Source organism: Nestor notabilis, unplaced genomic scaffold (genome assembly GCF_000696875.1).
Source record: "Nestor notabilis isolate BGI_N333 unplaced genomic scaffold, ASM69687v1 scaffold23772, whole genome shotgun sequence".
NCBI lineage: Eukaryota > Metazoa > Chordata > Aves > Psittaciformes > Psittacidae > Nestor > Nestor notabilis.
This window is the reverse complement of record NW_009919046.1, coordinates 1-14,423: the sequence shown is the minus strand read 5'-3', so window position 1 is coordinate 14,423 and position 14,423 is coordinate 1. Positions and strand designations below refer to the sequence as shown.

Here is a 14,423-nt window from a genome sequence, read left to right as displayed (position 1 = left end):
AAAGAGTTGTCAGAACTAATTGTATTGCTCTTTGGGCAGCCTCTACTGGTGCTAAAATACTCTGGCAATGCAAGTAGTTTAGATGTCTAGACAGATAAGGTAGCAGGAGCAGTTGAAGATTGGGGAGGTTGAAAACCAGGGCGAGTGGTTCTTGTGAAGCCTCTTGTTCCAGGTGGAAGTGAAGGTCCAAAATAATTTCTGCAGCAGATATGAAATGTATTGAAAGGATGGTGATTTATCTGAACCTAAAAGGAAGGCAGAAAATATGGCAACAGCTGGGTTTGGAAAGATGATAGGCAGTAGAGGAGGGTGTCCATAACAAATACTCATGGTATTCCTGTCGGGTCTCTATTTTCATTTGCTTGCCCCTCTCCTTCCCCAGGGTGAGGAGCCGCAGAAACCAGGCAGCTGAGACATTGCCATGTTTGGGTCTGCAAGATTCTCCCTGCTCTATCACGTGTCTCTGTCTAATGCTGAATGTGTCTTTCTTCCTTTGTGCAGTTTTCTGCCGTGTGTATATAACAGAGCACTCCTATGTCAGTGTGAAAGCTCAAGTATCCACTTCAGCTCAGGAGATACTGAAGATTGTAGCAGAAAAGATCCAATACCCAGAGGAGGAGCTGGTGCTGGTGACAGTCACGTTCTCTGGTGGTAAATAACTCCCCTTCGTCTGATTACTTACCTTTTAGTGCATCGTATAGAGAAGAGCTGACATTTCCTTGTGCAAGGATACAGTTGTTCCTGTGCAGGCCCACAGCTGGATGACCACGGGAACAATAAGGAGCTGCTTCCCAGAGAGTCGTTTCCATGGCAACAGCTCATTCTTGGGTATCATTGGATACGGCATCTCCTTGCTGGGAAGGGAGTGCAAAGGACTCTCAGTCTCCAGCAGTATTGCAAGATTTTATTTGTTCCCTACAGATAAATCTCCTACTTTCACATTTAAATTAATTTGGAAGGTGATGATGGGATGGTTTGCTTTAAAAATGTAAAAGGGAATAGCAAATACTATTTGTGTGGCTGTTTACTCATTTATAGCATGGGTAATGAATATTCCTTAGCAGAAAGGAGGGAGACATGTATTTGCACAGTTGAGATACTAAGAGCAATCTAAGCAATATTTTGTAAGCAGTTTTGCTTACAACTGGCATTTTTTGCTATTATTTTAGCGTTTCTCATTGAACAGAAAGGCTTATTGTCTTTTTCAAGGAAGACCAGACTGATCGTGGGCTGATACTAAGGACCAGCCAAACCCCCAAGTATTTCTTTGGGGTCTGGCAGGTCTCAAGCTCTTTGATGAGATTGTTTTGCTCATTGTGGTATCTTTTGGCTCTTAGGGAATATAAAGAAAGCAATTTAGCTGGGCACGTAGAAATGTGAAGCTGAATCTACAAAAAGGGGCTGAGAGCGTAGAACATCTTGGCCATAGTCTCGGAAAACAACATGGTGTCAATCCCCTGGGAGAAAGGATGCACCTTTGCTACTTTTGTCAGTCTAGTTAAATGGAATATACACAGATGATGGCTTGTACTGTTTCTTTATTTGATTCAGATCTGGAAGGCCACATTTTTCTCCCCCACACTGAGCTCTATTAAATAACCATTTTTTTGTAAGGCAACAGTGTGGGTGGCAGGAAGATGGTGCCCTGCTCTGGCTGTGGAGAGTCTGGGCACAGAGCAGTCACAGAGGAGCACTACATGTAGGTGTCCTGGCCAGCTGGACTGCATCATTTGCAGGCATATTGTTTTTTTCCTTTGTGTATGCCCACTCCAGTTCATTTTACAGCTCTGCAAAATCACTGGGCTGCTGTTGTTTTTCAGGTCTTGTGCTCCTGTTCAAAAGCAGAGCAAGTTTTGCTCTGATGACAATAAATCTGGTGCTAACTGCCTACTTAGCTAAAGAAAACAACAATTCATAAATAACGAAACACACTATTATCTTTAGACCACACTGATTCTCAGGAAAGCTGCAGAATAGAAGTGGTTGCCATGTGGCTCTTCAATAAGAAATAATTATTAAAATAGAAGTACGATAGGGCTGTCATTTGTACATGGCCATTGTAACCCTCAAAATGTTAGTCATGGTGCCTGAATTAATTTGAGATACCACAATTTTGGTATCTTTGTTTTTAGCATTGTCAGTCCTGTGCTGCAAGCAACAATACATGAGCCTGCCATGCTTTCATTTTTGTTCTTTGGTAGTTTTGATGTGTTTGCATGACTCAGAACTGTCATTTGCCATCCACTTGGAGGGCAGCAGTATGAGCACTGGAGAACACTTTTTTATTGTACTCACTTCAGGAGTGTTCTTTTTGTTCAAAATTACCTTGAAAAAACAAACTGGTAGTTCAGCATAAATGTATCTAGTGTCAGTGTGAGCATGGATAAGAGGGAAAACAGTCTGAAATGGTGTTTGGCTCTCAGACTTGTCCTGGTCCTACTTCTCCCTCATGAGCAATGCGAAGTCCAAGGTAGCTGTCAACATGACTGTAGTGATTTTGGGTCTCCATAATATAGTCATTATAATCAAATCTCATGTGTCAGGTCTTGGAGCCTGCAGGAAGAGGCAGTTTTCCCAGGGCAGATTTTAGCTGTGTTCTGGGTTTTGCTTTATTTTTCCCAACACCTTTCTCTGGTGCATCCAAGATTGCCCAGAGCTGAACCAGTACTCTGGAGTGGAGAAGTCCTTTCTCTTTGCTACCAGTTTGGTATGTCCTGCTCTTTTACTCAGATGTTTCCTAACTAACTGAATTACTCTATGCCTGCAAGAAGTTTTGTAAATACTGTACTATAAAGGACTCTTTGTTCTGTTCTGTGGGGCGAGTTTCATGGTGCTTGGATCCTTTAAACTTCTTTTCCCATCAAATGGCTGTGGTTACATCTCCACCCCTGCTATTGTCTGCTAATGACAGACAACAGCTCAGTCTCTGGAGGCTGAAATGGTTTGTTCTAGCAAAAATCTTTACATTTACAGTAGCTACACCGGGTTGAAATTGAATGTTCTGTAATGTATAGGAGGTTAGAATGGATGATTCAAAGGTTTCTTTCTGTTCTATCCTATGTGAAGTATACTTTGAAAGCAGATGCTGGAAGGTTTTGTGCTCTAGTCTAGCACCAGAGACATCTCTCCTTTATTGTGCCTGAATAGTGTGGAGATGATGGTCCCCACAGGGAGTGGATCTGATACGTAGTTACATTCTAAGAACTTAATGTGGCTGTATGACTACATTTGTAATGGTTTTCTCATATTTATATACAGCTTTTACACCTTTTCTGTAGCTTTTGTGTTTTATTTTCTGTTTTTACAGAAAAACATGAACTACAACCAAATGACTTGGCTATCTCAAAATCTTTGGAGTCATCCAGTCGTATGTTTGTCTACCGGAAAGATCTGACTGATTCTTTGGTAAGAATCTGTATTATATACCTCCCAGTTTTTATTTGTCTAACTCGAGGGCTTTTTCAATGCAGAATTTATTTTTTGCTTCCTTAGTAAAGCTTAGTGAGCTGCTCTCTAAAAAGTATCTTGCATTAACAGCACTTATTTGACTGAGCAGTAATGGAATTTGTTCACCAATTCCACGTAGACCAAAGCTTCTGTACAGCTTAAATCTTTCAATCTGCATCAGCTTGGAAAAGCTGACTTGTGCTTGTACAAAACTGGATGGGATGAGGATTATTGAGGGCCTGTGTGACTTTTTTTTCCTTCTTTCCTTCCTCCCTCCCTCCCTCCCCGCTCTCCCTTGTACCTTTGTAACACTTCAAGTGGCCAATACATAATCATACAAAGTGATGGACAAACTCCACGGAATTACTACATGTAGAAATGGTTGTTTTGTGAGTTCTACCAAAATTACTGGACATCAGTGCAACCTCAGTGCTGTGACAGCTACATACATGGTCAGTCTCTGGCTGGCATGTCCTCTTCCCTTCCTTCTGGCTGTCTTGTCTCCCCGTCCTCTTGCTGGTGCTGGGTAGGAAAGCAGATTGAAGGGCAGCATGTCTCTCTCATTTCCTCTGTCCTTAGAAACTGCGATTGCAAATTCTCTCCGCTGGTGGTTTCCCAAAACCTCAGTGAGGCAGGAGCAGTCAGGCACTCAATTACTCTTCCAATAGCTTTCTGCTAGTTATGCAGACATTCCAAGAAAAGTGCAGGGGCAGTATCGCAGCTGACTTTTACGTGTTGTCAGTAACACTAAGGATCTGTGCATTTATCCTAGGGATAAGAAATGTCCATTTACATTTTGTTGGATCAATGTGCACTGAAGAGCTGACATGCCACTATCATTGTAATCTGTCATCCCCATTATCTCTGGTGTTCTAGCCGCCTCCAAAAATGCAGATATTAAGGGAAGGTTTCCAGCGCAGACAGGTGACAGCCAATCTAGTTTCATTAGTTACATAATAAAAATCACTTGCTGTAACTGTCAGAAATATAGCACCAAAGTAATGGCTTAACCTGTAGGAGTAATCTTTTATCTTGGCAGATGGCTCATGTGCCAAGTTTTAGCCTAATAAGGTAAAAAAACCCCAAGAAAAATGCAAACTTTTGAAAATCCAAGTAAATAAAGGAAATATGAAATGACCCTTGACACCAGCAGTACCAGTTCATTCCACATTAATACGCTAAGTAACTTTTATGAATCAGGACCCACAGTGCTTTACTGTTTGGTGATTATATTTGGAATAGATTAATCATAAAATGTATGTATTTATGTTATTTGTAAAGGTGGATTGGCAGGCAAGTTATGTGTATTTATTCTAAATCCAGTGTGTTTGCAGAATGATTTCTTTATCTTATAATATAAAAATTTCCTGGTGTCTTAATTCAGATTTTGTTTTCTGTTGGTTTTGGGGATTTGATTTTCATTATGCTGTCTGCTTGCTCAGTGTTTTATATTCAAGGTTTAGAGAGAGAAGAGGGAGAAGGCCTAATCCAGTAGCAAATCATTGATCCTATTGACCCATTTTCTGTTTCAAGCTATTTGTTAAATAGGCTATACTCCTTGATTTTGATTAGTGAGGGGAAAATCCCCCAGAGTGCACTTAGAGAAGATTACTTACTCAGCCCTGTTTGGTACCTTGGTCCTGTAGCTCTTTATTTGCAGAACTTTTAGAATTTGCTAAGGATTTCTTTACTCTTGATTTAGCACCCATTTGCTGAAAATGAGGAGTTGCAGCAAAGGTCTGTGAGAATTTTGGGAATCAACACCTGGGATCTTGCCTTAGAACTAACAAACTTTGACTGGAGCCTCTTCAATGCAATTCATGAGGTAAGAAATACTGTATCCTCCTCCAGGTATATTACTGTCATGCAGCATTGTGCCACTATGGTTCATTTTGGAGCACTGGTATTCCTTTATGCTCAGTTCACCATCAAGACAGCATGATTTGGCAGCTCAGTAGTGCTGGCATTGAATCAGGTCCAAGAGATGTGTTGCAATCCTCAAAACTGAGAAAAAAAAATTGTGAAAGGTTTGTAACTTCTCTGTACTGGGGCATCTCTTATGTTCCTTGTATATCTGGTGGGTTTTATTGAGATTTGCCTCAAGAGAATAGAAGAGTGTGATTATACTCTAAAACTGGCCTGTATGAATTGTTGTATTTGCCAGTTGTCCTTTGCACTGGATAATGTTCCAGTAAATATAGAACTTCACAAATAGGTGTACTTGATATCACTTTAACCACAAAAGAATTCACCATTTCAGCAATTTAGATGGTCACATTACTATTCTTGTTAGGCTCCAGTGAGACAAAAAAAAAATGGGTAGGCTTTTAAAATGGGATAATGGATCACTTCAGTGCCCATTGGGTTGTTTCAATGGCTTTTACAGGTTCTGGTGTGAGCTGCTGAGTAAAATACACATTTAACAGCAGAAAATGTCACTTAAAAATATCATTCACTGAAAAGCATGTTGGCTTTCTGAGAAAATGAAGGGCAAATTCCCTTGCTTCTCATCAGATGCTTTCCTCGATCTTTCATTTCATGTTCTTTTATTCAGGTTAGACACTTTAAATCTAGAGCTGATCAAGTTTGGGCTGTTTTGGAGTTTTTTACACAGAAATCAAGACCCACACCTCTGTTAATGAAAACTTGCCTATTTTTAGAAGAAGTTTGAATGGAAATTTTTCAGATTCTGCAGTGATCTGATATGGTTGCTTTTTCATATTGGAAGAGAAGTGATGAAATAGAGGAAGAGACAAACTGTTTATGTCCTATATCTGGTTGAAGCTAGAAGGAAATCTTACAAGAAAATTGTGTCTTGTAGGACTTCCAGTCTACCTGCCTACTATAATAAGCCTCTAGACTTTGCTAAGTCAAACCTGGACCCCAAATCTTTTTTGATTGGCTTGTGGATAATGAAAAAAAGTCACCATTTGTATCCAAGTCTTGTTTCAAAAACATAGTTCTAAATAATTTAGAATTAATTTACATTTAATTTTTTTTATATATCCATAATGATGTTGTCAATGTCTTCCAGCAAGAGCTGATATACTTCACATTCAGCAGACAGGGCAGTGCTGAAAACACCGAGAATCTCAGTCTTCTGCTTCAAAGATGCAATGAGGTCCAGCTTTGGGTTGCTACTGAGATACTCCTCTGCAGCCAGCTCTTCAAACGTGTACAGCTAGTCAAAAAGTTCATCAAGATTGCTGCCCAGTAAGTTATTAACATTGCAAAACAACAAAATTCCTTGAATTTGCATCCTTTGTTTGATGGGAAGTAGGTGCAAAAGCAAAGAAAGAAAACTAACTTTTCATCTTGTGTTTTAATAGTGTTGTAAGCATACCTAGATAAAACAGTCCGTAAATAACTACAAATACTGGCCAAAACTATATGTGTCAGAGTATATGCTGCTCAACTCTTCCCCAGCAACTTAGCCACTGTAGCTGCAGCATCAACTGCAAAATCCCTGATAGTGCACAGATACCTCCTTTCTTAGCAGAGATAACCTGAAGACCATATTACAAAAATATTTGAGCAGCAACACTGTTATTCACTGAAGACTACATGGAAACCAAAAATACTCTGTTAGAGGAAACTAGCTACAATAAGTTGTTGCCCTATGTAATCCTCTCTGGACTACTCTTCGATTTATTGGAGTGGGGGTCTTTATTAATTAGACTTGATAGTCTATTCTTGTGCTATTACTAAATAGTGCTGGTCTCTCTTCTATGCCTTGGAACAGAATAAAAATATATAATTTACACAGAGTGTTCTTTTCTCCGTAATCAGTCTTATTTTAGTAACCAAGGAAATGGAGCAGTTTAAATATGTGCAGCCATTCTCCTTGCCTCTCTTTCCATTTGTAGGTCTTCTGCAATATTTGAATATGCATGTTCATGGAAAATGTATAATTTGTTCCCTTCATCGACTGGGTTGATTTAATTTGCAAGGCACTTACATACAAAAGACTGTTCTCTGCTGAAGTAGTGCCTTTGGTGAAATGAATTCTTCTAATCTAATCTAGTGTAACTCATAAATGTGATTTGATTTAGATTGCAAGTTGTATGGTATCCAGTAATATGTTCAATTTCTGCCTTATCAATGGACACGTTTGGTCAAATTACGTCAAAACCAGTTGGTTCTGTGTGCCTTGTTTGCACCACAGTAGCACTAATTTGCATTCCAGGATGAGTTTCACGTCTGTCCCACATGAATAGAGATATATTTGTCACCCGACTAAAATGTTGCTTTATTTGAATTAATCCCATCTCTGTTACATGAAAAACCAAAGCTATGGAGACTAAATACAGTTGTCAATAAACAGCAAACTGTCTTTCCCGGTGCATTGCATCGTTGTAGCCTATAGACGATGAAATAATGGATACACAAGCAAGCGGGTGTGCTGTTTGCTTGCGATCTTTTTTAATCGGAAAAGCAACTTTCTAAAAGAAGACATTATTGTATCTTATCAATTTGGAAGAGTTGATAGAAGAGGAACAATTAGTGTGGAAGGATGGTGCGCTTAGCACAGGACCTGTCATGAGGCACAAGCTAAGAAGCCCTGCTATTTTGGTTTTGACTGGGGCAGAGAGGTAGGGAGCTGTGAGCAGCTCTGGCTGCTCCCTGTATTCTGCTCCCAGATTTGGTCAGGAACGTTTGTCTATGACTTTCAGCTTGTCAGGAAAGCACCAGGACTAACACCTCATGTTGAACGTTTGTGTGCTTTACTGCTGAAGAACACTTGAAGAAAATGGAAGGCTTTTACACAAATGTGTCAATACATAAAAGGGAAACGGAGTTTCTGAAACACAGATTCATACTCTTCTGTTGGTGAGCTAGTTTAAGATAGAAAACAAGAGATTCAATAAAGAAAATTAATTAGCATGTTGCTAGAAATTGACATTTTGAGGAGTTACAGAAACAGGTCATGAAGGTTTAGAATGAACAGATTATAACAGCAGCCTTCTCACTTGCCAAGCAATGGCTTACTATAAAATACATGCCTTCTTTCTACAGTTCTTTGTGTGAAGTGAGCTCACCCAATAGACAGTTTATTTGAGCTGTGTTGGACACCTTTCTTGTTTTGGAATGAATTACGTTTGGTAGCTGTCTGACTTGAATGATTAAAGGAGTCTAAGCAACAAAGTTAGGATTAACTTTAGGACAGCTGAAGTGAGGTGAGAAATACAGTCTCAAGATAGTATACAGCAATGAGTGCAAGCTTTATAAAACTTGTAAGAAGTGCTGGAAAATTTCCAGAGTAAGGCCTTGGCATGTGCTTTTCTCTGATAAATCCCAGTAAAGGCAGTGGATTCATTTGTATGTAAAATTATCTTCAAAGAGGATTCTCACTCACACACACATGCACATATATGTTTATTGTGGCCTTCAAGAATCTGCAAGAGAAAGAGGAATCTTTCAAAAAGGACTCAATACTTCAGGATTTCAAATATCCTAAGTGTCTAGAAATAGGCAGGGTCTGATCTTATACAGTAAAATGTCAAAGCATAGAGGTGTCAAGCAAATGCCGTAGGGACCTGTATTGGAACCAATGCTAAGTGCAACTGATTTATAGGGATATGTAAATTGAACATTAATCAAATTTTTAGACAATAGAAGTGATGAGGGTTTGCAAATGCATTGGAGAATAGGAAAAAAAAAAGAATGATCTAAGGAGTCTAGTGGCATGTGCAAACAACAGTAGGATAAGATTTAATTTAGATAGATGCAAAGTAATTCGGCTAGGGAATGCTAATACTGAGCTGAAGAAATAAATGCATGATTGTAAAGAACAGTACTGTGACAGAGGTACTTGAGCGGTAATAGATGACAAATTAAAGGCAAGGGCAAAGTGTGATGCTGTTCCAAATAAATAATTCGCTATTTGTTTTACACTTGCACAGGAGAAAGGTGTAAGAACTTAGAGCCGAACCAGTAATTATGTTTCTCCTTCCCTCCCCACTGTCTCACTACATCTCCTTGGTAAGAAGGAAACACATGAGAGAAAAGTTAAAATGAATTACAAAGAATTCAATGGAAGATAATAACAATATGGAAAAGTAGATTGCAGACCATGACCACAGAGAGAATTGAAGGAACCGATGATGTACAATTTATAGAGAAGACGAAAAAGAAGATGAAAATATTTATAATACAACAGAATAGAGGTCAATTATTCTGTATGGTAAAGGACAGCTGAGAGTAACTTGAACATTGAAAAGGGAAAATTACTTTTGACAGCAAAGAGAAAAAATAACCTGCCAACAACAGGGTTGATGAGACAGTGGAACGTTTGCTAAAAAACTTCTTAAAGACCCCATCACCTAGACTGCAGGTGGTCATGAGAGGACATTTAATGAGTTCATTATGTGGAAGATGATTGTATGTTAGTGCTGGGGGTTGAAATGGGACTCAGTAACCTAGGATACCTGTGCTTTCCATTTATCTCTGAGTACAAAAAATCAGAATACAGCATTCATATTTTTATTCCACAGCTGTAAAGCCCAAAGAAATCTGAATTCATTCTTTGCTATTGTTATGGGTCTCAACACTGCATCTGTCAGCCGGCTGTCTCAGACCTGGGAGGTAAGATGCATCTTTGTATCTTTTAGACCCTGTCAAAAGCATTTCTCACAAAGGTTGTATACTGGTAAAATACCCTTTCTGTCTAATTATTGTTTTTTTCATGCTGAAATCAAACACAGAGTGAGTGTTAGCAGGGAAACTTCTTTGTGACCTGAAACTTCAGATACAGTTATTCAAATAAAACTATCCTTCCAGAGCTTTTAAATAAGAACAAAGCAAGGAGATCTTACCCTCTTAAAGGTGAAATAAAAATCCTAGCATTTTAAGTAGATGTCAGAACAGAAAGTCTCATAAAGGTGGCTCCAAACAAGCAAATATGGAATAAATTAATTTAAAAGACAAGCCAACCAACCAAACAAAACTCACAAAGTAGAAATAAACCTTTTTTAGTTCTCTTTTATCAGCACTTTTGCAGCTGCTCATCTTGAACTGCAAAGTTAGGAAATGGGCTATGAATAAGGAGCCTACTGGAGCACAGACATTATCTCCTAAAGAAGCTACTGGTGCCTAGACAGAGTATGGGATATTTAGAGGAGGGTCCCACCGGGATCTGTGCTTATATTGTGGATTTTTTTTTTCTATCCAAGTAAATTATTGAGTGTTAGTGTCTGCAAGCTTGCTATGTCTACTGATGAACTGAAAATTGGGGAAGGAGCAATTTAATGTGATGGGGTGAAGCCCTATCCCTCCCCCATGCCCCCAACACTACAAGTGGGCAGTACTCAAAAAATGTTAATCTGTAATACAAAGTGACAGAAAATGGCTGTGATCTCCTGCCTTGGACATATTTGTGAGCACCAACAGCTGAAGCCAAATGGCCATCAGAGACTTACTTACAAACCTATCTAAGACTGTCCAGGCAAAGTCTTACCCCTTAGCTGAAATCATGCATATGGAAACATTGCTGTGTAGGTCAGTGACTTTGGCACACAGAGAATCAAGGGCAGTGACTTCTTCAGCAGGGAAGATTTTACAGGAACTCAGATAGGCAAGGAGGAGCTAACTTTAAATAACAGGTGAAGCAAATATGTTAAGAGAAAATACACACCTGAGGACGACAATACAGAAACCTTTTGTCTTTCCTATTTCTAAAATGCCTTTCTAGGAGACATCTGCCCTTGCCTGCTCTTGTGGGTTGCCTTCATCCCATTTCTCTGGGCTTTGGTAGGAGAGCAGAAGGGTTTAAATAGTGTATCTAAGGCAACCGGTGGCAGTGGTGTAGATCTGTCCCACAGAGAAACATGTAGAACTCTGCTGTGACATGAGGCCTCTGGAGATCATGCGCTGCTGGTGGACTTCTCTCAGGAAGAGCAGAATAAATTGCTTGTCAGAACAAGGAGTACATCTGCATGTGTATTGTTTAAAATGTGTCACGTTTCTGTGTATAAAATATTTACGAAGACACATGCATCTAAAAAAAAAACCCCACAACTTTATTGCACTGGAAATTTCAAAAGCAGAAGGTTATTTGCATTAGTAATGTGACTTCTAGGAAGCAGAGCAATGTTTATAAATTAATTATAATTACTTACACTTGTAAATGAAACAACCTAAATTTAAGCAACCATTTAGATAGTAAACTATATTGGCTCTGCACTTGAATTCTTAAACAAGTAGTATTCTCCCAAACACCTTCTTCTACCATTTTTTTTGCCTACGTTATGCAGTGTTTTAATGAGCTTAACTTTCCCTGATTGAAGATGTTAAAAATGTGCAATTGCAATTCCATGTTCAGTTATTTTAGCATTTTAATCATACAGCACATCCACTTAATTGTTCTAAATCTCTTTTCCTTTGGTAGTGTCACTGTGGCTGCCAGGGTCTAAGGACAAAGACAAGACAGGATTTGTAGTAAGAGGGGATATCTTTTACTGGACTAACTAGTATGGTTGGGAAAAAATAGGCTTGAAGGTCCACACACCCTTCTTCAAGTCTGAAATACCAGCAGCAAAATTCAAATTGGAGAACAATTGCTTTGAGTATAATGAGGTGAATCCATTAAAGCATCTTAGAGATAAAGGAAGCGGATGCTTGTGGAGTAGAGCAAGTGTTAGCATGTGGGCAAGAAGGCAGTTTATGCCTGGCCTCCCTCGGAAGGTGCTTTGTGCACCTCCCTGTGGGATTAGGATGAGATACCAAAGATGGATTAATTGTTTGTTAAGGACAGATCTCTCTCTGGCACCAGCATGTGCCAGCAGTAGCACTGGCCAACACTGGGGGTGGTGTATCAAACAGCACCGAGTGTGATGGCTATTAATTTCTAGAACCCTTGTTTCAAGGAAAGATTGGTTACAACCAATAGTTTAACCTGGATGTGATCACAGTATCTGCATCCTCAGCCTGTGTTACTGCTTCTGTCTTGATACAGATATTATGGTAAACACAGCAGACGTGGAAGCTAGGGAAGAAAATAAAATCAGCTGCTAACAAGCAGTTTCCGTGAAAGAAGGATCCGTGAGGTGAGGCTGTAGGCTCCGGAGCCTCACTGACCTTGACTGAACATGATCTGTAATTAGGGCTCTTGGAGCTGAGGAGTGGAGGTTGACTGCCTGTTGGTGTTTTGGCAGGCACTTCACCCACAGCAGTCTGATGGAATAAAAATGCATCAGCATTTTTCTGCCTAAATCAACTTTCCTTTCTGTCTCTGTTTTCCCCACTTCAGAAAATTCCTGGGAAGTTCAAGAAACTTTTCACTGAACTTGAAAGTTTGACGGTAAGTGCAGTGTTGAGAGCCGAACAACATTGCTTGCCTTTACCTGCCTTCCTTCTTCCTTATTTATTTGGAGGCTGCCTTTTGTTGTCTGGAGCTGGAGCTTGTCATGTCAGATCTGTGATTTGCCAAAGGCCACGCAGCTCTCCAGAGCTCAGAGGTGGTCTCCAAACACACAAAAAGAAAGAAGCTGTATTCCTGACAGCTGGAAGAAGGGCAGAGAGGCAAATGTAGTGTTGGTTCCCCAGCATCAATTTGGAAGCTGTTCTTTTACTCTGGTGGTTAATCAGCCTTTATCCAAAGCAACGTGCTGTGGATCAGGAGAAAAGGAGGACAGCTGAGGTTGGGAAAAAAAATCAAAATCCGAGGCTAAGGGTCTTTGTCAGCATTATCAAAGCTGAATAAACAAGTGTTTCCTCTGGCTGTCATGAAAGTGGGTGCGTGGTGAGATCGCTGCCTGGTGCGGGGAACATGAGACCCAGGCTTCCAACGGCTGTCATGCTTCTGTACTTAGAGTCTTTTATAAATTAATGTGTTTTCAAGATTGTGTGTGAGCTTGTGTACAAAAATGTTTGTTTATATGGGAAATGGAGATGCCTTTTTGAATTACTTGCGCAACACCACTGAAACATACTCTTTTCTTTGAAAATCTCCAATATGCTCCACTGATCTGAGAGCAGTTTTTGCTGGGATTTTTTTGTCATTCTTCACTGATGTTTGTTGTTGGTTTTGTTTTGTTTTGTTTTTTTGAGGAAAAAAATTGATCAGCAATACATTCTGAGATACATTTTGTGCTAGATAGTAAGTGTAAGAGGTTTTGCTAGTAGAAATTTGTGGGGAAATTACAGAACAGTCCAAGTGAATCTATTCTGCAGCTTGCTCTCGTTTTAGCACTGCTTCATTTAGAGGAACGTAATTGCTTTTGTTCCTTTCACTGTTTATGTTTCCTGTTCAGTTTAGTAAGTCACCTAGCTTAGAAAACCCTTATCTACCTTGTTTCCAAAGAAACCTTTTGTATCTAAATCATGTTCAGATCATAAGCCCGTAATGGATTTAGAATTGCTCTTTTTATAGCCTATTGATTTTTCTCTCTATTACCCAAATGGTTTTGTAGGACCCTTCTCTGAATCACAAAGCTTACAGAGATGCATTCAAGAAAATGAAATCTCCGAAAATCCCCTTCATGCCCTTACTTCTGAAAGGTAATGTTAAAGCCTGGCTGCTCTTCTTCATTGTGGTTAATTAAAATAAGTGTAAGGTAATTTTTCCTTCAGCTGGCGCTATGATAACCATGTGGCACATGTAGTGGCATCTACAAGATAGCATTTGGTCTGGATAATAAACATCTGCCTTTTACGACAGGAAGATGGCAATTTTCACACAGGTTTTCAGTACCTTCCTGTCAGGTGTGAATAGAGCAGTGTGCCATTGCTTTGGCCACATCCTCTTCAGTGGAGAAGCGAGACCTTGCAATGCCTGAACAGGGCTGCGCAGCTGCATTGCCTGCACCCACGGAAGCAGCCTCCGTCATGCTGCTGCTCTGTGATGCTTGCCCTGCCTCGACAGGGTGAACCTACCCCGTGACACCCTGAAGGCAGAACCTGCCCTGTCTTTCTGTCCTGAGAGTAGGGTTTTCAAGCCTTTTATAGGTCTGAAAGAGATAAATAAAATCTTATTATTA

General features: G+C 39.8%; 1 protein-coding gene across 1 annotated transcript in view; it reads left to right on the top strand.

The window, feature by feature from the left end:
• The window catches only part of RAPGEF5 (Rap guanine nucleotide exchange factor (GEF) 5), a gene marked incomplete at its 3' end in the record, with an annotated part of 22,563 nt that extends 8,619 nt beyond the window's left edge, over positions 1-13,944 (top strand). The window contains exons 7-13 of the mRNA XM_010010055.1: positions 502-651; positions 3,308-3,405; positions 5,150-5,272; positions 6,482-6,660; positions 9,942-10,032; positions 12,695-12,745; positions 13,857-13,944. Coding sequence (XP_010008357.1) covers positions 502-651; positions 3,308-3,405; positions 5,150-5,272; positions 6,482-6,660; positions 9,942-10,032; positions 12,695-12,745; positions 13,857-13,944 — 780 coding nt within the window. The remainder of the gene's footprint in view (positions 1-501; positions 652-3,307; positions 3,406-5,149; positions 5,273-6,481; positions 6,661-9,941; positions 10,033-12,694; positions 12,746-13,856) is intronic.
• Between the last annotated feature and the right edge of the window lie 479 nt (positions 13,945-14,423).